This window comes from Phalaenopsis equestris, unplaced genomic scaffold (assembly GCF_001263595.1).
Source record: "Phalaenopsis equestris unplaced genomic scaffold, ASM126359v1 Scaffold000600, whole genome shotgun sequence".
NCBI classification, from domain to species: domain Eukaryota; kingdom Viridiplantae; phylum Streptophyta; class Magnoliopsida; order Asparagales; family Orchidaceae; genus Phalaenopsis; species Phalaenopsis equestris.
Genome location: NW_018165040.1, coordinates 775428 through 800458, shown reverse-complemented (window position 1 = coordinate 800458; position 25031 = coordinate 775428). Strand labels below are relative to the sequence as shown.

General features: G+C 35.7%; 2 protein-coding genes across 3 annotated transcripts; one reads left to right on the top strand and one right to left on the bottom strand.

Moving 5' to 3' along the window:
• Positions 1-2082: 2082 nt before the first annotated feature.
• On the top strand, positions 2083-11441 carry LOC110029748. Of its 2 annotated transcripts, none has more exons than XM_020732175.1 (5): positions 2083-2265; positions 2357-2452; positions 2555-2656; positions 10250-10316; positions 11121-11441. In XM_020732175.1, exons 1-5 carry the CDS (start codon positions 2242-2244, stop codon positions 11300-11302), a joined length of 471 nt encoding a protein of 156 aa, XP_020587834.1. In that variant the 5' UTR covers positions 2083-2241; the 3' UTR covers positions 11303-11441. The 2 variants fall into 2 exon arrangements, with proteins under 2 accessions (XP_020587834.1, XP_020587833.1); XM_020732174.1 differs by having other exon boundaries at positions 2525-2656.
• A 4154-nt stretch (positions 11442-15595) lies between these two features.
• LOC110029660 (peroxidase P7-like) lies at positions 15596-16831 on the bottom strand. Its single transcript, XM_020732053.1, has 2 exons — positions 16528-16831; positions 15596-16462 (listed from the first exon to the last, which is right to left on the bottom strand). The coding sequence occupies exons 1-2, from the start codon at positions 16741-16743 to the stop codon at positions 15713-15715; spliced, it is 966 nt and encodes a 321-aa protein (XP_020587712.1). The 5' UTR covers positions 16744-16831; the 3' UTR covers positions 15596-15712.
• Between the last annotated feature and the right edge of the window lie 8200 nt (positions 16832-25031).

Genomic DNA, 25031 nt, shown 5'->3' with positions numbered 1-25031 from the left:
CAAAATCAATTTCAACAGACGACAATTGATTTATGATAATATTAAAGTTATTCAGGTGTTGAGCAATAGAAACACCTTCCGTCATCTTCAAGTTGAATAACTTCTTCATCGGATATACCTTGTTATTTGCTGATGTTGTTTCATACATACCTGATAAGGGTGTTATGAGATCTGTAATATTATTTTCCTTTACGACGTTGTGTGCAACGGACCTCGACATGGTCCATCGATTAACCCCCAGAACTTGCCGATCCAACAAATTTCATTTAGCTTCATCAATTCTTTCAAGACTTTTTCCCAATAACGGAAGGTGAAGTTTCTTCTCACAGAGATAGTCCTTTATTTGCATCCTCCAGTAACCAAAATCTGTGTCATCAAATTTCTCGATCCCTAAAACCTTCATTTCATCTGCAATCATCGTTCTTCCTCAGATCCTAAACCACGGACTCTGTTACCAGTTTATGTGGTATATATATAGAAAAAAAAGAAGAACAATCAGTGGAGAAAGTGAAAAATTGGAATGAGAAAATTCACACCATAAAATAGTAACACGGTGGAATACACAGATTTTCGTGGTTCGACAAATTGTCTACGTCCATAGAGTTGCAGAGGATTTCACTACTTGATGAATATACACCAGTCATTTGTCGCGGCTTACAAGAGGGATCTCTCACTTCGTTACTCTCTCTTTTTCTCTCTCTACACTGAAGAAGATAAACTTATAAGAGAAATTAAAACCAAATTCTCTTCTGTCTCAAGCCACCAAGAAGAAGCCAAGGGCGAACGATCTTCTTTTTCTTCTCACTTCTTTCTTCTGCCGCAAGGAACTACTATTTGCACTTCTTTTACTCTGTCCCGTGGAAGCAGAACTGCCGAAGAAGAGCACAAAAAAAGGCTGTGCTAAATCTGAAGGAGAGTCGTGCGATACCTTTTATCGCGAGAGGAGGTGAGGTTGACGACGTTTCATGAACATAAGAGATACTTCGCTTCAAGATGGAGAAAAGGGGGGAGTGGTTCACAACAAAGGAGAGGTAGATGGGATTGGGAGGCGGGAGCGGGAAAAACATCTTTTTTTAAATTTGATAATCCGGGCTCCACACTAACATATAGATGTATATGTATGTATATATAGATATATGCATGTTTATATATCTATGTATAGATATATGCATGTGTGTGTGTGTGTGTAATATTGTTTAATCCAAATTTGTCATGTCCATCATGCTCGAGGAATAGAACATGAAACCTGAGGGAGAAAGAATGAGAGGGAGAGAAAGAGAGAGATTTGTTCGAAAATAGTTGTTCACGTGGTTCTTTAGGCATAGAAAGTAAATGTTACAGGTGAGAGAAGAAGGGGGTGTGCTCTACATGGGGGTTAAGAGAGGGAGAGAAAGCTTCGAGATCCTTTTATACATATCAATGGTCCTCTACTTATGAAAATGAGGGAAGAAAGGGATTACAATAATGTCCTAGATTTATAAAAGGTTGTAAGGAGTACTTTGGTCCTTCCCTTGCTTGAATGTGTTATCCTCGAGCATGTTTGCCTTCTGTGGTCCGTTGAAGTCGAGGGGCCTGCCGGCTGGAGCGACAGTAAGTAGATGACATGGATGAAATATAATAATTTTTTTTTTAATAATATCTTCTTTATACGTTACAAGGCATATAAATCAAATCTCTTTTTAAAATGAATATTACGTCCGGAGTCCAATGAATCACCTCCACGTAGAGCTGATAGAAAAAAAAACTCATTTTTTTGTGATCCAACCCGACAACACATGAGAAAATTCCTCCCGTGTTATTTCACATTACTCAAGTATTATTGCGGTGATATTGATATATTATTATGCTATTATAATACTGAGAATATTTTCAGAACATAATAATATATGAATACTATCACAATATCATATGAATAATGTGGAATAACACATGATAAATATGTTCTTGTGCTAAAATAATTTTGTTTATTTCTCTATCAACTTTATCTGAGTAATTTTGTTGGACTTCAAAGGTGTGTAATATTTGTTCCTTTCAAGAATATTTGAATTTCATCCTCAAAAAGATGCCAGAAGTACCAAAGCTTATTATTCTCTTTCCATCCGCAATCAGCATTTCAGAATCGAACCCCGCATATCTCCCATGGTAGCCGAATCCTCAACCCCTAGACGGAAACCTAGGTTGCCACTGCTCGGCGTTATCACTTATTAATCTACGGCCGGCGGCTCTTTCCCAACTCCGTTCATGGCTTCCAGAGGAACAAGAAAGGTTTCTCCTCGACCATTCCTTTCCACATTAAAATATATTGCTCGACTCATATGACTAGAATCAATTGAAATTTTCTTGAGAAATTGTAAAGGGCGGAACTCATCGGATGGATGGGGCTATTGCTGCGCTGACACCGCTCGGGTTTTCGAAGAAGCTGATATGCGATACAATCAGAGAGCTCATAAAAGTGCATCCTTTATATTAACTTTTGTCTTTTTTATTTCTTTTTATAAATTTTGTCTTGTATCTCTGCAAGCAGGGAGTTATAGAAAAGTTGATTGCATGGCAGGCGTATGAGGACAATGATGCCGGCTGGTATTTTGTTGAAGAAAATTATTACAGGATGGTGATAGATAAGATCATGGAAGAACAAGACAAGAAAAACGAAGAGGTAACATTGATAGCTACATTATTATTTTCCTTGGTTTCACCTGCTGACATTTCAATCTTTTTGTTCTTTTTAGTTAAGACTTGAGGATTTAAGTTTGGTTCTATATTATATCGTTTGAAAATATATTGTTGCACATATATGAAGTTATGAGCCCTTATCAACGTGGACTATATGTCAAGTTATAGGACCTTATCAATATGGGCTTAAGATTTTGGGTTAAAGAGGATTTTATCATTGGGGTATCTTGTACAACTTTGATTCTTCTTTGTTTCGATCTCTAATAAGTAGTGTATATAAGAGTTGATAATTTAATATTTGTGATTGAATTTTTCTTATAGTTTGTGGCTCCCAATTTTGGCTTACTTTTATCACGGTTGAGCGAGATTCAAGAACATTTAACTCCTATGATTCTTCCACACGATTGATTGGGCTCTTGGTGCTTGATACTCGATGATATTGAAAAGTTCATATGAGAGGGAGTAATGCCCAATATGGATAGCTCTCAAGTGAGGGAGCGGTTGTTAAGGCATGTGAGAATCTTATTTTAATCTATGTCAGGTAGCTTCAAAATATATTGGTGTAGAAATACTAAATAGTTGATTCTAACTTAAAGGTTTAAGTTTTTGTGTTAAAAGTGAATTTGACCATTGGTATGCCTAGCCAAATTTTGATCCCATTGAGTCCTCCAATGCTTTTCTAATTATTCCTGAGGAAATGCATTACTTCCTCTGCATTTAATAATCTTTTATGTGTAGCAAAACCTTAGCTTGATGGGGACAATGCCTAGGATTTGCCTTGTTATTATAATAATAGTTTCATATATATAAGATAAATAAACAGAATAGTAGATAGAATCTAAACACAGAGTATGGAGATTCATAGGGACGAGGCATTTTTTTTTTTTAATTTTTATTAGTTATGTAAATTAATGATCTTAATCTATTAGAACTAAATGAAAATATGACAGTAAATAGGATGCAATGGAGAAAAAAGATTCATGTAGCCGACCCCACGTAGTGGGATGAAGGTTTTGTTGTTAGTGTTGTTATTAGTTATGTAGTGGTATATTATTTTTAGAAGCTTGAGAGGAGATAGGGATGGTTGTGCAACAATTATTTGTTTGCTATACAGAATGGAGATCGTTTAATTTGTTGGGATCATGTGATTAGTTGTGGTATGCAGCCGCGGTGGCTGCTCCACATGCAATATGTAGCCATAGTTATTATGAACTAGGTTATCATCTCCCCTCAATATTACAATCTTAGGCTGAATTGTCAACTTGTTAGGAAGTTTGTTGAAGTGAGTTGCTGAGATAGATTGAACAAGAATGTATGTTGGCTGGTCATGAGAGCTCACATGTAATAGCTTGCGCTCATTAGATTGAATGCGTTCATAAATGAAATCGTATTCGATTTCAATGTCCTTTATGCAAGCGTGAAAGATTGGGTTGTTGCAATGGTTATGGCTGAGATGCTATCGTAGCATAGTGGTGTAGTTTGTGTGGTGGGTTTGCTTAGTTCTTGTCACGATGACTCATAATTACCTAACATAATAACATAATTGTAATTCTATCACCTATTGTTAAAGAAGGAAAGAAGTTTTCTGATTGGTGAACCGGTTTACACGAGTATAGCTCATTAGTTTTAAATAATGAGAATACATGTAGAAAGGGTTTCAAGAGAAGAAAGAAAACAATTGGTTGGAGAAAGAAGAAGATAGACTTCAAGAAATTGAGGAGAGCATCTTGGGGATCTTGTATCGAGCTGGTTCGAGAGAAAGAATATGACAAGAGGGTTCATCTCTCAATGAAAAACTATGTAAATCTTGTTTTATTGTCTTAGTGAGTTCATGGATGATTTTCCTCTTGTGTATGTAGGTTCTATGGACCGAACCACATAAAATTTTTGTTTGTTATTGATTGCAAATTTTTTCTTTTAGTCCCTTTTTTTTCCTTTTCTTCGGCTGTTCAAGTGTTTGGCGGTGCAAAATTTCAACAATTGACATCGTATGTGGGAATTCTAGCCACGACAATGAGAACCGTCAAATTTGACATCGAGAAATTCACCGGAAAGAATGATTCCGGCTTGCGGAGAGTCAAGATGAGAGCTTTGTTGGTACAGCTGCAAGGTCCTACGACATTGCCGACCGAGATGTCCGAGAAAGAGAAGAACAACATCCTTGACAGGGTTCATGGCTTGATAATTTTGAGCTTCGGTGACAAAGTTCTGAGGGAAGTCTCGAGGGAGACGACGACTCAAGCATATTGGGCCAAACTCAAACTGCTTTACATGACAAAATCTCTGGCCAATACTCTTCTTGAAGCAACGACTGTACTCTTTCAAAATGCACGAAGACAAATCAGTTTCGGAGCAAATTGACGAGTTCAACAAGATCATAGTTGACCTTGAAAATATCGACGTCAAGATGGATGATGAGGACAATGCATTGCTGTTACTAAACTTCATTCCTAAGTGTTACGAACACTTCAAAGATGCAATGCTCTATGGAAGGGTACAAATAATTTCATTAGAAGAGGTTCAATCGCTGATTATAACTAAAGAACTTCAAAGGAAACATGACATGAACAAAGAATTCAGCGAAGATGACCTGATCGTTAGAGGAAGATAAGACAAGAAGGATTCAAGAAACAATCAGAATAGATCAATACAACATACTTAAAGAAATCAGATTCCTTTTTCAGTTCTTGTATGTGTCTGACATTTTGCAGTATTCGTTCAACTTCATCAAATATCTCTATCCTGATTGTCCCACTACCAACAATCCTACGAGCTTTGTTGTCTCCAAGCAATATTGATCCACCGTTAACCAGTTGGAGTATCTCAAACCAATCTTTATGAGGACACATATGGAAGGAGTAGCCTGAATCAAGAATCCACCTCTTGCTTGATTCAAACTTAGTAATTTCTAAAGCATCAGCTGAATCGTAGTCATCAGAGACTACACTACATCTTCTGATTCTTTTGGTTTTTCTTGATATTTTTTATTCATGTCAAGACAGTTCTTCTTGAAGCGACCTTCATTGTGGCAATGTTAACATTTGAAAAGTCCCTTTGATAACTGATTTTAGCTATTCTTTCCTTGTCTTGATCTTGATCTGTTCTGACCGTTTCTTAAATCTTTTTTTTTCCGATCTTCCTCTAACGATCAGGCCATCTCCGCTGATTTCCTCGTTCATGTCATATTTCCTTTTAAGTTTTTTGGTTCTAATCAGCGATTGAACGTCTTCTAGTGAAATTGTCTGCACCATTCCATTGAGCATTGCATCTTTGAAGTGCTCGTAACTCTTAGGAATGGAGTTTAGTAACAACAGTGACTTGCCTCACCATCCATCTTGACATCGATATTTTCAAGATCATCTATGATCTTGTTGAACTCGTCAATTTCTTCCGAAACTGATTTGTCTTCGTGCATTTTAAAAGAGTACAAGCGTCGCTTCAAGAAGAGTCTATTGGTCAGAGATTTCGTTACGTAGAGCATTTTGAGTTTGGCCTAAAGCGCTTGAGTCATCGTTTCCCTCGACACTTCCCTCAGAACTGTCTCTCAAGCTCAAGATTATCAAGCTATGAGCCTTGTCCAGGATGCTGTTGTTCTCAGTCTTGGACATCTCGGCCGGCAATGCAGTAGGACCTTGCAGTTCTTCGACGATCCCTTGCTGCACCAATAGAGCTCTCATCTTGACTATCCACAAGCCGAAATTATTCTTTCCGATGAATTTTTCGATGTAGAACTTGACGGTTCTCATTGTCGTGGCTAGAATTTCCACAGACGGCGCCAATTGTTGTAGAATATGTTGCCAAGAGAACCACAGGATAGTAAAAAAAAATCGCAGGACAACAAAATGGAAGCTGGAAAAGGAAGAAAACCGCAAAGAAGAAATTAAACTGTAAAAAAATGCAAACAAGAACACCGAGAATTTATGTGGTTCAGTCCATAGGAGCTACATTCAAGAGAGGGAATCAAGAAACAATTCACTAAGACAATCTTGAAGATTACACCACACAAAATCAAGGATAAACCAATCTTCTCAAGCTCTCTATCGATCTTCATCTCGATAAAAGCTTTTTTGGTTCCTCACCTTGCTCTCAGAATTACTCTCCCCCTTAACCCTATCAACTCATATACATCATTACATATATATAGACCAATGACCCATACAAGAAAACCGGTTAAACACTTTTAAATAGCCAAATGACCGTTGTATCCGTTAGCTATTTAAACCTCTTTATAAACGCGGCTTTGTCTTAGTTTGCCTACTTGGGAGTCACGATAACAGTTCTTCTAGAAGTTGGTATAACAAAAGGATGTCCATGACACCGGATGGAAGGGCTCAAACTTAGTTTTTGTATAGCATCATGCAATTTTGGGCTATTTTTTGATGCTCCAGGAGATGAATGTGCTACGAAGGTGGAGTTGAATTTGATTGTGGGCTTGCTATCTGTGGAGTCACTTGCTCAATCTGCATCAAAATAGGTGTGGAGACTGAGAATGTTGTGTTGAATGGGTAGTCTGAGATTAATTTTCTTTCGATGCAATAAAATAGCCATTTAATGAGTTGGAAGTGGTGGCATTAATGAAGTTGATACTTATGTAGACAAAGTTGGTTCAATGCAAATGCAATAACCGACCTTATGATAATTAAATATTGAAGTGAATTTATGTGATTACGATATGTTGTAGAATTTTCAAACTCAAGACTATCAACAATGGTGAGTTGTTTGGATAGAAAACGGTTGAGAAGGGGTTATACTTCTTTATTCTAGCTTTAGCATTGATGCCTCGTGCATAACTTTTTGGATTAGGAAATAACTGTGAGAGTCCTTAATATCTTGTAGTTCCAAGAAATAAAGAATTAAACCAAAGTTTTTCATGCTATTTGTTGACTGTAGATTTGCGATCAGTGCTTGAATGGAGTGGTTGTTTTTTGTGACAAGTATGGCATCAACATAAATTAGTAAATATATGCCTATACCATCATGGTGATATAGGAGGATTGGTTTTATTTCTTTAATTGAAAATCGAGCTTCATGAGATGTTTGGAGAATGTATTATACCATTGGCGTGAGGCTATTTGAGGGTATAGATGGCCTTCCTAGGTTGGCAAATAGAGATGGGGTTTTGGAGGTTGCTGAAGCCTGGAGGTTGACAAATGCGACAACGCCATTTAATTTGTTGTGAAGAATAGCATTGGGGATTTTGGGTTGAAGGATGCCCCAATCATAATGCTTAACAACAGTGACAAGTATTCATGTGGTTGACATTTTAAGCATAGCTCTTGCTAATAGCCTTGAGAAACAAGTGTAGCTATGTATGACCATTGCATTGTTTGCATTATGCTTATCTTTAAAGGTCAATCGCCAATTGAGAATGATTTTGTGTAATGGTGGAGGGGCAAGCGTCTTGGTGCCTTGAGTTTAAAAGCCTAGAAATTTTAGTAGAGATAGCATGAACAATTTTGCTTAATTTTACTAGTATAGGGATCGAGGTATTTATATATGCTATTTATGTTTCATATCCAATAAATGCATAGCATCTCAATCACGGAGCTACTTTCTAGCCAGAATTTAGTGGAAACCAATGTTAGCAAGCATAGCCGAATAGTCTTAGATGTGCATGGGAAGGGGTTTGGAGAAATTACAGCTGATATGGAGGTTTATTTTTTTGTGGTCAGAGATGGCGTTAGGTTTATTAGTAGATTGCTTTGAGAACAGTATTTAGGCCAAAGATGATGTGGTATGTTTGCATAGTGGAGTAGATTACGAGGGGTCTCTAGGATGTGATGATATTGCGTTTAACAACCTTGTTTGAATTAGAGGTATATGGAGTAGATTACGAGAGGTCTCTAGGTTCGGTCCTGGCGAGGCTAAACAACATCACTAAGAACTCATAGTCTCTTTCATGTGTCCTGAATTTTGAATTGTGCACATCCACTGGCTACATCTTGATCTGGTGGTAACCTTACTTAAGATCAATTTTTGAGAAAATGACTGCTCCATAAAACTCTTCTAGCAACTCATCAATCACAAAAAAAAAAAAAAACTTGTTCAACACCGTTTTCTTGTTCAAAACCCGGTAGTCCACACAGAATCTCCAACTACCATCTTTTTTCTTCATCAACAGGACAGGACTGGAGAAAGGGCTCACACTAGGCTGATAATCCCAGCCTTGAGCATGTCCTTGATCAGCTTCTCCATGTCATCTTTTTGAATCTGGGGGTACTTGTATTGTCCGACGCTGATGGGAGAAACGCCCTCCTTCAATATTATAGCGTGCTCATGCTCCCTTCGAGGTGGTAACCCGCTTGGCTGCTGGAAAACATCAGTAAACAGTTGTAGGAGCCCCTCTGGAAACTCTGCCAACTCTGAATCTCAAACCTCCTCAATGTTCTGCAACCCCACCAAGTGACCCAGACCTACTCCCTGAATCGACTTGGCCATGGTTTTGAGCGACACCGTAGTTTTGCATAAGCTAGCATCTCCTCTCAATACCACCTTCCTACCCTTCACTTGGAATTCCATTGTCAAGAACTTCCAATCCACCTTCATCTCTCCCAATGTTCGCAGCCATTTCATCCCCAAAGTCACATTTGTGTTGCCCAAATCTAAAGCAAGAACGTCTTCCACCACCTGTAGGCCATGTAGTGTCAGAACCAGTCCCTTGCAAATTCCCCTACTTTTCTCCAATTTCCCCGCTCCCATAATGACTCCAAAGCTCCCTGTAGCCACCAGCTTCAGCCCTAGCTTCTCCACAACCTGATTTGAGATAAAGTTATGAGTAGTCTCGCTATCCACCAACACTACAATCGGTTGATCTCTGATTCATCCCCTCACCTTCATGGTGTGATTTGGGATAAATCCCACCACTTAATTGAGGGACACGTCCGCCACATCCAAATGCAAATACTCCTCCTCCACTATTTTCTCTTATGAGTTCTCACTCTTTGTATCCTCCTTCTGAAAATGACCAATTGTTTTCATACATGGCACCTTACCTATGTATGAAAAAAAGTTTAATCACTTTTTAAATGTTAAAATAATGGTATTGTTGATGTGATATGAAAGATTTTGGTGGATAAATGTAAAAGTAAAGTTTAGGTGTTAGATCTGTAAATATATAGGAATTGGGTGGTATGCATGTAAATGCCCCAAATCAGCACTTTGGGATATCTTTCTTTGTGAATATGAACGTGGTTCAAGAATTCTTATATTGCAGATTTGGCCAACCTTGTAACTTGTAGGAGGATATTGTGTGAGCGGGCAATTGTTGGTAGAAATGTAAACGAGCTAAGCATGAGCGAGCTCAGAGACTATGTGTTCCCCTCAAAGTTTAAAATTTGTGTTCATGTTAGGCTTGCTTAATGAGCGATTTGAATATGAGCTTTTTTAAGAAGTCGAGCGCAAAGTGTTCGTGAACAATGAGCTTTCTCCATCACAATTCTTACACTTTTTTGCTGAAATTGTATGAGATTCTGTAATTCTTTTTTTATATATCTAACCTCATTTCTGCCAGTCTACATTTTTTTATTTAATTACACATATTTCTGTATTTTATCTGCATTAAGTTCTTTGATATCAGGATAAAGCAGTGGTAGCTGTGGAAGGTAGGACAACAGGAACTTCTGGGCAAGCTCTTCTTGCGTTTGGTGAGACAAACTCCCATTCTGTTTTATGTTGGAAGATTTACACATATACCACTCAATTCCTACGTATTTACATATCTAACACTTGAACTTCAATTTTTACATACATGCCATCTTATCTCTTCATGAAAATGTGTATTTTGCCTTTTAAAAGTTAAAATAATGGTATTTTTGATATGATATAAAAATGTACATTTCACCCCGACAAACTCCCACTCTTATATGTTGGAAAATTTACTTTGTGTACCTCTCAATTCTTATGTATTTGCATATCTAACACCCGAACTTCAATTTTTTACATATATTCTACCTTATCATTGCATGAAAATGTATATTTTACTTCTTAAAAATTTAAATGGTGATATTTTTGATGTGATGTGAAAAATTTTGATGGTATAAAAGTAAAAAAGTAAAGTTTATGTTTGATGATTTGCTTCTAAAATCTTCATTTAATATGTCTTTATAAACATGAACTTCTGGGCAAGCTCTTCTTGCGTTGGTTGGGCCATACTCCCATTCTCTTATATGTTGGAAGATTTACATAAATACCACTCAATTCCTATGTATTTACATATCTAACACCTGAACTTGAATTTTTACATGCATGCCATCTTATCTCTGCATGGAAATGTATATTTCAATTTTTAAGAGTTAAAATATTGATTTTTTTTATGTGATATAAAAAATTGGGTGGTATAAGAGTGAAAAAGTAATGTTTGATGAATTGCTTCTAAAATCTTCATTAAAAATCTGTTTTTTATAAAAATTTCATAGATTTCTTACAGTCATTTGTTTGCTGTACTTCAGAAGATGGTAGCTGCAGCAATAGAGAGCTTTCAAGCATGGTGACGTTTTCATCGAAATGGACTCCCATAGAAATGGAAGTAAACTGCGATATGGCGGCCGACATTGAACTTAGCAAATTCAACCCTACACCGGCACCGAAAAGGAAGCCATGCTATGGTTGGATTAGTGAGGATGAAGACTAGGGATTCAAGAGGGCATTGTGATGAATTTGAGCTCTTTTGCTTCCATTTTCTTAGTGAAAGAAAGTATATGTAGTTTGATAAATGATATTACAATATGAGTATCATGCTAAGTAGGAATACAAAATGAGTTTGTCTATTATTATTATTATTTTTTATTTTTTAAAGGAAATTTTTATTTGATTATGGCGATGGCCGTGATTATCATGACGGTAGTATGATAGTGGGCAATCAACTTGGTTCCCTTGATTAGAGGGGACTTCATGCCACTAGGACGATAGATAATTGAATTTTGTTGCTTAACATATGTGACGAGTTGCTAAGAGCTGCAATTGACATCAAATGTTAGGGTTTGTTTGATGCGTGGCATGTATTTTGATCATTCATGTGATTGAAGGGGAGATTTGAAGATAGAGAAGTAATATTTGTTGGATGCTAGTTGTTAACGAGCATCAAATAATACTTGCTAGAAATGAAGTTCTATCAATTGTAGATGGTCGCTTTGTTCATCCCATTAATATGAGGGGAGACCAAGTGGTCACCAATGATTGAGATACAACAGATGGACATTGATCGTTGTTCGTTTGTGATTGAAGATAAAAAAATATCAAACGACGAGTGACATTTGACAAACGATTTGGTCGTCCTCTTTACAAGAGTAGAGATATGTAACTTTGAAAACAAACAATGAATGTTTGGGAGCTGGCTAATGGATGGCAACCATAGTTATGCATTGGGCAGTCTTCAATAGAATATTGTAAGAAGTTAAGGGATAATTAGTAGTTTGCTTAGTCATGTCTTAACTCCTAATAGTGTATGAAAAAAGTAGATGATATCAAATGAGAATATAAGAAGTTTAATGATGTCATGGAATTAGTAGTTGAATCTATCTTTCTCTTAATAAAGAGGAGACTATAATCCAAGAAGTTATGGCGCTCAAATGTCAAAATAATAATAATAATAAAATATATTTATACATTTTTAAAGGGGCATTAGGCCGTTACATTCTTCTCATTAACTTTCGCTCTTTTTGACATTCAAAATTAGTAGGCCGTTTGATATGTCAAATGAGCCTTGAACAAGAATTGTTAAATATGTTTATGAATGTTTGATATGGACATTTTTGGATTAGGATTGATTGGGATTGGGTGGTTGGGAATATGGACCTACAAGGTGTGTGATGTAATTAATGATAATGATTATCTAAGATTAGGATTTATTCATTATTTATTTATATAAAAAAATATTTTAATTGTTTTGAGTTGGTGTGCCTACTGTTTTGTTTTGACAGAACGCGTTTTGACTTTCAATATGTGCTGCATTTAACCATGGAGTGAATAAGATTTGCTTTCATATTGATGATGTATGCTGCATATTACTATAAGATATAACTATCTAATATCTTTGAAATTTTTAGTACATGTCTTGATACATAAATAATTTATCTTGAGAGTAAAAAATATATATGAAATGATCAAATAGTTGTTGACATAGTACGCGTTTTTGACTTTGAAAATAAGTTGCTAAATAACTTCTGGGCTAGGTGTTACCTCCGAAAAAAGCCCTTAAGAGAGGTGGGTAGTCAAGGACTTAACTACTGCTTTTCAGCCCTACACCTAGCCGATGTGGGACTATTTGTCCGTGACATTCTCCTCCACCCAATCACGTGACGCCCTTGTCACGGATCGGCTCCACCAAGGGTCCCACTTGACCATGGAGAGTCCACACACCTGACAGACACTAATATACTCTGATACCACTTGTCATATTCTAAAAGAGCCCTTAAAAGAGGTGGGTAGCCCAGGACTTAAATACTGTTTTTCAGTCCTACACTTAGCCGATGTGGGACTATTTTTCCGTGACATAGGGCTACAAACGAATCGAGTCGGGTCGAGTGAGGCTGTGTTCGAACAACCTTGTTTATAAAATTCGCGCTCGAGCACAAATCAGGCTTTTAGGGGTGTGTTCAAGCTTGATGTTTATGTTCAAACTTAGTTTATTTATCATTATGACTCTTCGAGTTTGGTTCATGTTCGTTCATATGATGATAATCAAGTCATTATTGAGCATATGAAGTATTATCAAGCTATTTAGTTTCTATCCAAACGATATTTTTTTAGCAAAGTAAAACTAGTGCTAACAAGCTATATTATTTTCTAACAAAATGAGACTTGTCAAACAAACTAATGAATAATATAATTGAGCTATTTATTTTTAGTCAGATAAGTTTTATCAATCTTATAAATGAGTTACTTGTTGAACTTACAAAAACAAACACACATTAATTAAATGAACGAGCAACTAAATAAATAACTAATATCAGCATAAACAAGCACAAATAAATAAAAAACTAAGCAAATAAGTCATTATCTTATTTTTGTATTATGAATTAAAAATTAATTTTATTTAATAAAAAAGAGTTTTAAAGGAATTTATGCATAAATTTTAAATTAAGCTTTAACCATCTTATTCATAAGTATTAAATTGAGCTTTAATTGAGCTTATTCGTGAACTTTAAATAAAAATGTTTCATCGAGCTTGTTCGTGATCTTTAAATTATATTGTTTAAGACTATAAGCAAATTGAACAATGAGTTGTTAAAGTTTGTTCATTAATGATCTAGCATTCAAAAAATTGTGTTTGTTAAATTAATTAATCAAATGAACAAGAGTGTTTAAATTTGTTCAATTAGTTAGTCAAACGAGCATGGATGAGCTCTTATCGAGCTGAGCTACAGTTAGCTTACCAAGTGCTCGGATCATTTGCATCCCTAGCAAGGCAAGCACATACATGTCTTTTTGGAAATTTGTATATATATCACTCAATATCTATATATTTTCATATTTAACGTCCAAATTTGATATTTATATTCATAAGACCATGATTACGTTAATTTATGCATAAAAAACTGTGTATTCGTTTTTAAAAAGATTAGAATTGTTTTATTTTTAATGCGACGTTAAGGATTTGAATAAAAAAATATGAATATTTAGGTGTTAAATGTGTTGTTTGTTTTGTGTGCTCTCTCTCTCTCTCTCTCTCTCTCTCTCTCTCTCTCTCTCTCTCTCTCTCTCTCTCTCTCTGTGGCTCTTGAGAAGATTTAACGGTCCAGAATGGAGGAAGTATGACAAATGACGATCCACCGACAGAAAACCAAGAGACCCACTTATTCAGTCGGATATAGTCATTCGAGCTGTCAGAAGAAGAACAAAAAGAAATGATTGAAACGATCCAAATTCAAACTAATCTGACTAAAGCATGACAGATAATCATCTGAGCACTACAATAAAACAGTCTGAAGGCATCAACCTACCTTCTAGAAGATCGGACCCGACAAAAAAAATGTGTTCCTTATTATCACCAACAGTCTCACGGACTCCCTCGAAGCTCCTCATCAGGAATAAGAATTGATACTCACGTTATAAAAAATCGGACCGAACCAACCAGTTCAACCGTGAACCAGTTGGTGGTCCGGTTTTGACAGGGATGAAAAACCGATCGACAAACTGTCAATTGGTGCAAAACTTGTTAGAACCCACTGGAGACGGCGGTCGAACCGGCCAACTGGTTAAAGTGTAATTTCTTTTGTCTTGTGCCATATTTTTATGGGAAATTGTGAAGAATGGTTTGAATCTTTTAATATCGCTGAAAATGTGTCGTGCTCTAATCATTCTCATCTTCATTTTCTTCTTTAACTTTTGTGAAATATGCATGAATATTAGTCTATTACATTTTCTTTTTTTTTACAATTTTTTTTTTTTTTTATGTTTCCCTCTTGTTAACCTTCGATACCGAATTATTTAGGTTATATTTAATATTTTTTTATATTTATGATGTCATTCTGTTCAAGTTCAACCTTGGTTCAACTATTGAACCTTAAACCATCTCCTCTACCTATTCAATGTTCGATTTGATTTTTTGAAGTCCTGTAGATAACACAATAGAGTCTTATAATCATTCCACATGCTCTTTTAGTCGAGGAACGAACTCCCTGTCTGGTTACAGTAATTCATATTTTGCCAGATAATCTAGCCTCATTTTAGGATCAATAGTCAACAATCAAGCTAAAACAACAATCGGCAAAGTAATAATATTTCCCACATTTATTTTTGAGGGTATATGTGTACTTATATTATCATAGAACGCGTTTGGACATTCAAAGGGAGCTGCCACTTGCCAGCTAACTGGAAATAATATTTCTATAAAAGCTTAATTCAAGTAAATAATTAAACAAGTGATGAAATCACTAATAAACATATTTATTTATAAATGATTCAAATACAAATCTGAGTTATAAATACATTTCCGGACATTTTGTCCCACACAACTTTAATAAAAGAATTTCGTAATAAATAAATAAATCTTAAAAGCGACATATTCCGTTCCCGCACATCAAGTTTAAGACATCAGTAATCAGGAGTTAACCTTTCTGCAGTTCAAACGTATCTCTCCGCTGCTTCCCGTAAGCGGAGTAATGCCCCCCATCTTCACCATAGCCGCTGCAAAATCGCGGAAGAAGAGAGCTTTATTGTTTCTGTACTGCCTCACCAAAGCATCCTGCGTTCCATTATTGAAGAGCTCCTGATCCGAATGCAACAGCCCCCGAGAGCCCATCAAGTTCTGATAGTATTCCGACCCGAACTTATTGGGGCTCTGAACGTCCAGCGGCGCCAAATTTGTATCTCCACCCGAAGCCTGTGGGCAGCTTCCCCGTCGCAGGGCAGCGAAGTTGGGGTTGATGTTGTTGTCATTGTAGATGCGAGAGCGGAAGAATTGGCATTGGGTTTGGCCTATGGTGTGGGCCCCAGACAACGCCGTCATGTCACGTGCGTTCAGACCCTTTGCGGCGAACTTGGAGATGAGTGTGGAGAGGGTTGATGATGGGCCTGGGAGATCGCTGTTCGCCGCGCTTTGGCTGGCCGTGGTGGCGTCTCTACGGCCCAGAGCTACAGCCCACGTTGGCCCGCCCAGCTGAACTACGCCATCGCGAGTAGCGAGAGCGAGGATGTCGGCACAGGAAACAGTTGATTTGCAGGAGGCTTCGACGCTGGATTTAATGGCATCGATGACCTCAAATCCTCTTGCGGAGTTTTTGTTGGGGAATGCGTTCTTTTCGCCTGTCAGTGTTGGGGTGTCGTCCAGAAGAACAGAACCATCGCAACCCTGAAATTGTTAAAGTTAATTAATACATTATATAAGAAATGATATGATTGTCCATATATATATACAGTAACGAGGCGGTCGTGAAAGAAGAGGCGGAGAATGGAGGCAGCCATGCGCGGCTCTTTGGCGACGGCTTGAGCCATGGATGAGCGCACAATGGATTGCAAGTTTGGACATGTTTTGGCGTAGAAGTTTGGAGAGAGTTGGGCTTCAGCGGAGGAAGCTAGTAAGAGCAATAAGATTGGAAGAGCCAGAAATAACATTGTAGCATTAGAGGCCATGGCTGGCTGCAGGCTGATTAAAAGCTAATGATTAAAGAGTGGAAGAAGGGAGTAGAGGTTTATGGATTCGTTGTAATGAGAGGAATGAAGGTGTGTGGGATATTTATATACATATAAGTGAATGGGAATTGGATAGAGGGAGGGCATTGTTGAACATTCGAAGAAGGTGCTCCGCGTTATTTTTAACTGTGTTGATGGAGTCAAGTCAACGACAGCTCGGCCCGCCTGCATATTCCCGAGGTGATTGGTTGACAACGAGCTACCGCTAGACCTCGCCATTCCTCGTGCTCTTTTGTGATGGGTCTGTTTGGTCTGATTGAGAAGAGTAATATTAATCATTGGCCTTCCTCTTTTAGGCGTGGAGATTTTTTTTAATGAAAAATATGAGGAGAGGGATTTAAACTTAGGGGATATTAATTTTGGATGATATAAATTGAATTGTAATAGGAATCAATTTACTACATGTTTTTGTATCTACTGATAAAATTTAATAATCTAAAAGTAAACAGTATGATAAAGGTATACCCACTAATCAAAGATCTTACACTATAAGAGTTGACGTAATTACACTCAGGGTACTGACACAATTATGCTGAGAAAACAAGTTCTACGAGGGACTAAAAATTTATCAATTAATGAAAAGATTGTGAAGTGGTTTATGACACATATCGACACCCGATAAAGACAAGCCAAGCGAGAAGTTTGTAAACAATCATCTTGCGCCCTACATTAAGCGTTAATATACATCAATGACAAGCTCTGTGAGGGGTTTCTAAGCATATCAAGTGGCCTATAAGATGTATCAACACCAGATAATGATAAGCTTCGCGAGAGGTGTCTAACCATCGCCACCAGTGGCCTATGAGATGTGTCGACACCTGATAACAACAAGCTCCGTGAGGGGTGAGTGAATGATTGTCATGAGCCACACTTTAAGCGTTAACTCCCGGCAACAACAAGATCTGCGAGGGGTGTCTAATCATCGTCAGTGGCCTATGAGACGTATCAACACCCAACAGCGACAAGCTCTGCGAGGGGTGCATGAACGATCGTACTGCGCCGAACTTTAAGTGTTAATACCCGACATCAACAAGCTCCGCAAGGGGAGTCTAACCATTGCAAGTGGCATATGAGACGTATCGACACTCGACAATGACAAGCTCAGCAAAGGGTGCGTGAACGATCGTCTTGCGCTCTACTTTAAGCGTTACACCAGACAGTGACAAGCTCCGTGAGGTTATCTAACTATTGCTAGTGGCATATGAAACGTATTGACACCCAACAATGACAAGCTCCTAATATTTTTTTTTTAATTTGATATATTATAGTGGATGTAAAATATGAAGTATAGTAAAATATGATAGACATAAGTCTATATGATTGCCCTTCTTGGATTCACAACCTCTTATTTGTAAATTTTGTTGTTATCATTATCACTTATTAACTTAATATAGTTCGCATGCATAACTATTTTATTTTCTTAATTTTCTCATGTTGTTTGAAGAGACGTTGCTAAATCAATTGTTCTCATCAATCATATACGAACAATTTTATGGATCACACATACAGTTATGCCTGAGATATGCTGTGATTCATACCGTCATTCTCACATCTAATTATCCAGACTTAATATCTTCTCCAAAACAACATACCAATGAATTTTTTTTATTATAGTTACTTGAATAATAAGTTACATATATAGTTGCTTTATATGAGTTTAATTAAGGAAAATTCTATGGAAAGGTAGGTGGCCTTATGGTTGCAATATATGAATTAAATCTAAATTATTGCAAATGCATCATTAGCTCCAAAATATGCGAATTTTGATGAGCACTCATGATTTACTTGCTCATTATAAAAATAATTTTAGCATAAATTAACTATGGTTGTTATAATCATATTGTGAGGAAAAAGATGGACCAACTCGGCTTTTACGTACTACGCGCAATGCTCCTATTACATGTTTAGTTGAAGTTGCATTGTCTCTTGCTCATAATTAGCTGTCTCATTTTACCGGGCCCATTCAAGAAAAGAAAATTACGTATATACCACCTAATTCTTATTTATTTACATACCTAACACTTATAATTAAATATTTATATTTATAATATTTTGATGTCATAAACTTTTATATATGAAAATATTTGTTTTAATTTACTCCTAGGAAAATACTTAGATACATCTCCAACAAATCTCAATCACGGACAAGAATCTTGTGACATGACATAGATCTCAAGGCTGCTTTTTGAGCTAAAAAATATTCAAATATCGATAAAAAAACTTATCCAAAACTCGATTTCAGCAAACTTACGGTCAAACTGACCGGCTCGACAAGAAGAGCCTAATGTTATCAAAATTAGTCTAATCCGAGTCAAATCAAACTCAGATCAAGTCATTAAACTACTCTTAGAGGTTTTTCAAAAATATTTAGTAGGTTAAACGAATGTTGAATCTGGCGAACTTATAGTTGAATCGAGCGTTTCAACAAGATGAATCCAACGAGTCTAAGATTGCTCAATTTCGACATAGTTAAGTCACTTAAATGTCCATCAAATGTCGTCTAATTGAAGGAAGCTCTCTAGATTGTCCGATCAAAGTGGTTCATATTCCTGCATTAAGAGTCCCACCCCTCTCATGAGAGGGGGCTGGAGGTTTGAGAGAAAATTTAAAGCTGTGAAAAGGAGCAAAAGTTCAGCACCACCCCTGTTACATTTGATCATCGTGAATTGTTGTCGATCTCTACCGGTCGCCATTGACCATCGTCGATTGTCGTTGATACTCGCCAACCGCCGTCAACCACATTCATCGACACCCTTGGACCATCTTCCATCACCGCCTACCGCCGTTGTTCCCTGTCGACCACTATTATCGTCGTCGATCACTACCAATCATCATCGACCACTGTCGAGTGGAAGCCACAAATTTATGTTGTAACTTGAAAAATCTAGTAACCATTTGCCGTCTACGGGACAGATAGTCTCTGTAATTATTAACCTATAGTATTTTACATTTGGGCCAGACCACGTGATTTTTTTTTCTTTATTGGTTTTTCATGAAAAAAATTCTTGTGTCATTATTGATTGTTTTCTTTACATGAGTGTGTGTTGAATTCTCGTGCAACGTTAAGGTGATAATTCATCACTCTACTGTCACGAATTTTCTAACACGCATCAATACTGATGACTGTATTTTTTATTTAATTTTAAGGATTTGATTGATATGCATTTAAAAAAAGAATATTTAGGAATCAGATATGTAAACACAAACTTATGGTATATATGTAAATGACTACCAAAAATATAACAAGGCCGCCTTATGGCTTTGACATATTAATTAAACTTTGAAATTTAGTCTAAATAATTAATTATTTATTGCAAATTGATTAAACCTTTCACGTGCCTTTGTCCAGCTTGCATATCTCAAATTTAATATCAAGTTTAGCCGCTTAAATTCAAATCATTTTACCTAATTCTCTATTTTTTAAGTTAATTAAAACCTATTTGATTTTTGTTCTTAATTGCACGAATGAAATATTATCTGAACGATTTTTAGCAAATTAACCATTTTAGAAGGTGCAAAATAATAAAATGTAATATGTTATATATGTGAGTTGTGGGCTATCTGTATGTGTAAGATAATAGTACTTGATAAGAAAATATAAGACTTAATAATCAACTTTAGCTAACTAAAACTGAATGTTAAATATTTATATCACCATATCATCATTTTATAATTATTATATAAATATTTTATTTTCTAATCATTTAATTTATAAGTTTATATTTAGCTGTACATAAACAGTTATTCCTAAATTTCCTTATATTTACTTTAAGAAAATATAATAATTTTGAATTTCATATTAATGAAAATTTATATCAAGAATTTTAATAATAAACTTTTATAATTTTTTATAGATTTACATACATGATACATACCACTCAACTCTTAAGTATTGACATATCTAACATCTTAACTTCATTTTTTATGTGTATGTCATCTTATATATATACGAGAAATTGTTTATTTCGTTTATAAAAGTTAAAATAATGCTCTTTTTGATATGATATGAAAGATATTTGGTTGGTATAAATGTAAATACCAAAGTTCAGCAGCAGATATATAAATAAATTTGGTCGTATACATGTAAATGTCCCAATAACATATCTTACATTTATATATGAGGCGTTTTAAAAAAACCACAGTAGTAAGCTACATTTTGCAACCTGATTTGATCAAGATGGTGTCTGTCAGAAATATACCTACCGATCTGACTTTTTTAAAATAAAATAAATTTGTAATAGCCACCAAAATTTTTTTGACTAACAGTCACGTGTGTTTCTTCAAACAGCTGCAATTGCATCAAACAAACTATGAATTGGCAACACAGTTTGAAAGTCAAAACACGTTAAATGTTAACGACTTTTTCATCGCTAGATATTAATATAATATTTTAATTCTCTCAAAATAAAACATTTTTTATAAGTAAATAGATATGTAAATAAATAAGAGTTGGGTGGTATGTATGCATCTCCCCATTTCCTTATATAAATATGTACTTAAAATAGATATATGATATTATATGCATTTATCTCCACACACATCACAAAGCTTATGATATTATATGTACTTATAATTCAATGCTGCCAACTACCAAATCCCACCAATCCTAATCCAAAGACGAATATCAAACTTTAATAATCATAATTAGAAATTTATCAAGGGCATTCGAGAAATCAATCAGCCTATACATTTTTCATATAATAAAAAGACAATAGTCACCGATTATCATAGCATCATTATATCTCTTATGTTTCTTATATGCCATCACCTAATGCTATTTAATGCCTAGCTATTAGGACATACATCAATCCTCATCATTCAATGTTTCTTCTACATGCCATTGAACTCTAATATTGTAAAGAGAACAATCAAATCAATTGTCAATTGTTGCCCAATGTTTGATGTTGTTCATCGACAAATACTACCCCATGAGTAGTGCTCAACATTCATCATCCTGTCAACAATTACTTCATCTCCCCTTTTATCAATAAGATAACAAAAACAATCGTCCATAGCTGATAAAATTTTACATTTTATTACACATTATTTAATGCATGTTAAAAACTAACATTCAACGAACATTAGCATATGAAATTTATCTTCTATATCTCTAAATCTCTTAATCATGAGAATGGCCAAGTTGCACGCCAATCTTCATCCAACTTCTAATATTTTAAGTCAATTGCTCTTCAAGATCTATGAACTTCTCATATTCGTTACAACAATAATTGATATCTTATTTGCGTTCGTTTTGTTAATATTTCACCATAAAATAAAACATGCTTGGTATCTTAAATATAAATATTTATTGTTTTTTTTAATATAACTAATTACTTATAAGCCAATTAATTATATTTTTTTTTGTTAAATTTTCCTATAAAATAAAACATACTCGTGAAGAGTTATCATCATTATAATGAAAATGATCGTCAATAATAATGACTGCAAGTAGTGATATTTATTTTTTTTCTAAAACACTAGATTAACTAGAATGCTATTTTGAAAGTCTTATACATAATTCATTTATTTAAGAAAATAAAGTATCTACAAAAAAAAAAAAAAAGACAACAAAATGTTCTTATAAAATAATAAAAATACCAAATTTGTCCTTGCCAATGAGCAAATAGAAGAAAACAAATTCATAAAAATGACATCTTTCACCCCTTAGTGATCTTCATCTTCATCCTCCTCCTCGTCGCTTAACCAGCCATAGGATCGTTCCTCCTTCAGCACCGGAGAGAGATTTAATCGGTCAATTTCAGTGCCGGGAAACCTATCGTCTTCTTTCTCCTTTTTTATTAAAGCCCTTTCAGGAGAAAATTTAGTCTTTTTTGAAATCTCTCTTTGTCTGTCATCACTTTCCTCCCTCTTTATTGGAGCACTTTCCGGCAAAAATCTCACCTTTTTTGAAATCTCTCTCTTGCTGCTGCTGCCAACTTCTGCAAAACAACAACAAAATGACTCATAAGAAATCTATGAAGCTTTTATAAGAACAGGGATTAGCTGTTAATGAAGATTAACAGAAGCAATTAATCAAACATAACAAGAGAATGGGACTTAATTTGCTCACCCCAAAAACCTGGAGGTCGGTCATAAATTTCTGCTGCAGTGGCTTTCCTGGGTACTATTGCTCTATCCTGATAAGAATGAAATTGATACGGATAAAGTATTAAAAAGTTAAAAGTTACATGTAAGAAATTATACAAGAGATATTATGTGTAGACCTGGTGTTTGATTATCCGGATAACAGACACAATATTTTCTTCATATTAAGAGAATTAAGCCGCTATTATTAGATGCCCCAAAAGACATAGTGTCGTTTGGGGCAGCATATTTGGTGCAATGGCGTTTTGAAAATGCACCAGACCTGTTTGAGTAAACAGTTTTTTTGGCAGCTTATACGTTTTCAAAACGCTGAATGCCGTGACAATTTTTATAATTGCGGTCTAACTTTTCCGAAAAAAATAAAAAATTTTAATAGTCATCGCACCTAACTTATCAGTAAATTATTTTTAATCAGCTTATCAGTAGATTATTCAATAAGCTACAACTGGCTCAAACCGACCCTTAATTATTATCACAAGTTATAATTCTTATAGTTCAAATTTGATGCATTCCATATCAATACTTACCATCCTTTCAGGTGAAGATTCCACCTGGTCTGGATGGTTTCTATTGCCGCTGCTACCACCTTCTGTAATATATAAAATGACAAAATGACTAAGAAAGCAATGAAATTTTTATAAGAAAAAAGACTTTTTTAATGAAGATTAGAAGACATAATTAATCAAACATAATAAGGGAATTAAAGTTTGCTCACCCAGCGCAAGAAGAGCTTCCTGGCCATATGTTTCTGTTGTATCAGCTTCCACAAGTACCAGTGCTCTATCCTGGTAACAAAGAAATTGAAACAGATCAAAAAAAAAAAAAAAAAGTTAAGGTAAGAGATGTATTACCAAATGGAAGATGTTAAACAAAAATAATTGAAAACAAAAGGTTAAATATAAAAAAGTTATAGGAGAATCACATTTTACGTGCTTCCATGGATTCCAAACAAACAGAGCTCCTGCTTTGAATTTCATGTAGTTTGAGATGAATCATTAGCTTCTTGTATTTGGCGGTGAAGGCGACGATCAGGGGTGGAAGCCCCGTCGCCTTTGCTGCTGCCATCACCGGAGTTGAGATTGGACTTGAAAAGGAAAACAGGATAAGAGACAGAATCATGAGAAAAAGAGAGTGGTTGGGTTGGTGGTTCTTGGTCCAATCTCAACTCTGGTGGTGGTAGTGCGGAGAAAATGATGGAGGCTTTCACCGCGATGCGCCGCCTCCACCGCCAATTAAAAGAAGCTCGTGACTCATCTTGAACTGCATGAAATTGGAAGCAGGAGCTATGTTTTGCTTGGAATCCATGAAAGCTTCTTCTATGAATCGAAAACACAATTATTTTTTAGGGTAGACAAAATTACCAGAAGCATAAATTTTAGAAGCACTGGCAAAAAAATATATCAAGGAAGGCAAAATTATTAAATTGTATTATTTATATAGAAAAATTCAAAGTCGAGACCCACCCAAGGCATAATCTGGCTCTGCCTCTACTTCTTCTCCAACACATTAAAGATTATAACTATAGCATTCATCTTTATATAACGATTATACAATATAAGAGGCTTCGGGTGCAAAAAGAGCTCAACAATGGCTAGTCAACCAAAACTTCGATTTTCAACAAGTGATGTTGTCAACCAAAACAAGGATAAGCTTTCATTTTGAACTCCTACATTAGAGATCGTGTCTAGTCACTAGTATATGTATTGCCTTAAGAAAAAGGGATTTGTCATACCAATGATAATAGGCAAAAAACTTATGAGATAGAGAGAGGTCATTTTCTGATGTTTGTTGGGATGTCATTGTCATTTTAAGAAGGAAGAGATCTTGTTTTCAACAAAAGAATTTTTGGACCAAATTTATGAGTTCTCATATGTACTCCTGATATAGAGAAAAGAAGAGCTTAACTATAGCAGTAATATGTTATCCACTTCCAACCTTCCCTCTCATTGTAAGTGACTAATTCTTTTTCTTAGTAGTCGACATAAGAAAAGTGGTGGTATCTCCAACTTCATAGGAAGTCTGATCATATAATTTTTTGAATTTTAAAGGGTTATTCAATCTCATTGCCCTTGTGATGCAAGTGGATCCCACACACACACACACACACACACACACACACACAG

Coding starts and splice junctions, on each gene's coding strand:
- LOC110029748 (XM_020732174.1), top strand. CDS start 2,242: ATGGCTTCCAGAGGAACAAGAAAG. Junction 2,657..10,249: donor AAGACAAGAAAAACGAAGAG/GTAACATTGATA, acceptor CTTTGATATCAG/GATAAAGCAGTGGTAGCTGT. Junction 10,317..11,120: donor GCAAGCTCTTCTTGCGTTTG/GTGAGACAAACT, acceptor GCTGTACTTCAG/AAGATGGTAGCTGCAGCAAT.
- LOC110029660 (XM_020732053.1), bottom strand. CDS start 16,743: ATGGCCTCTAATGCTACAATGTTATTTCTGGCTCTTCCAATCTTATTG. Junction 16,463..16,527: donor TTCACGACCGCCTCGTTACT/GTATATATATAT, acceptor TAACAATTTCAG/GGTTGCGATGGTTCTGTTCT.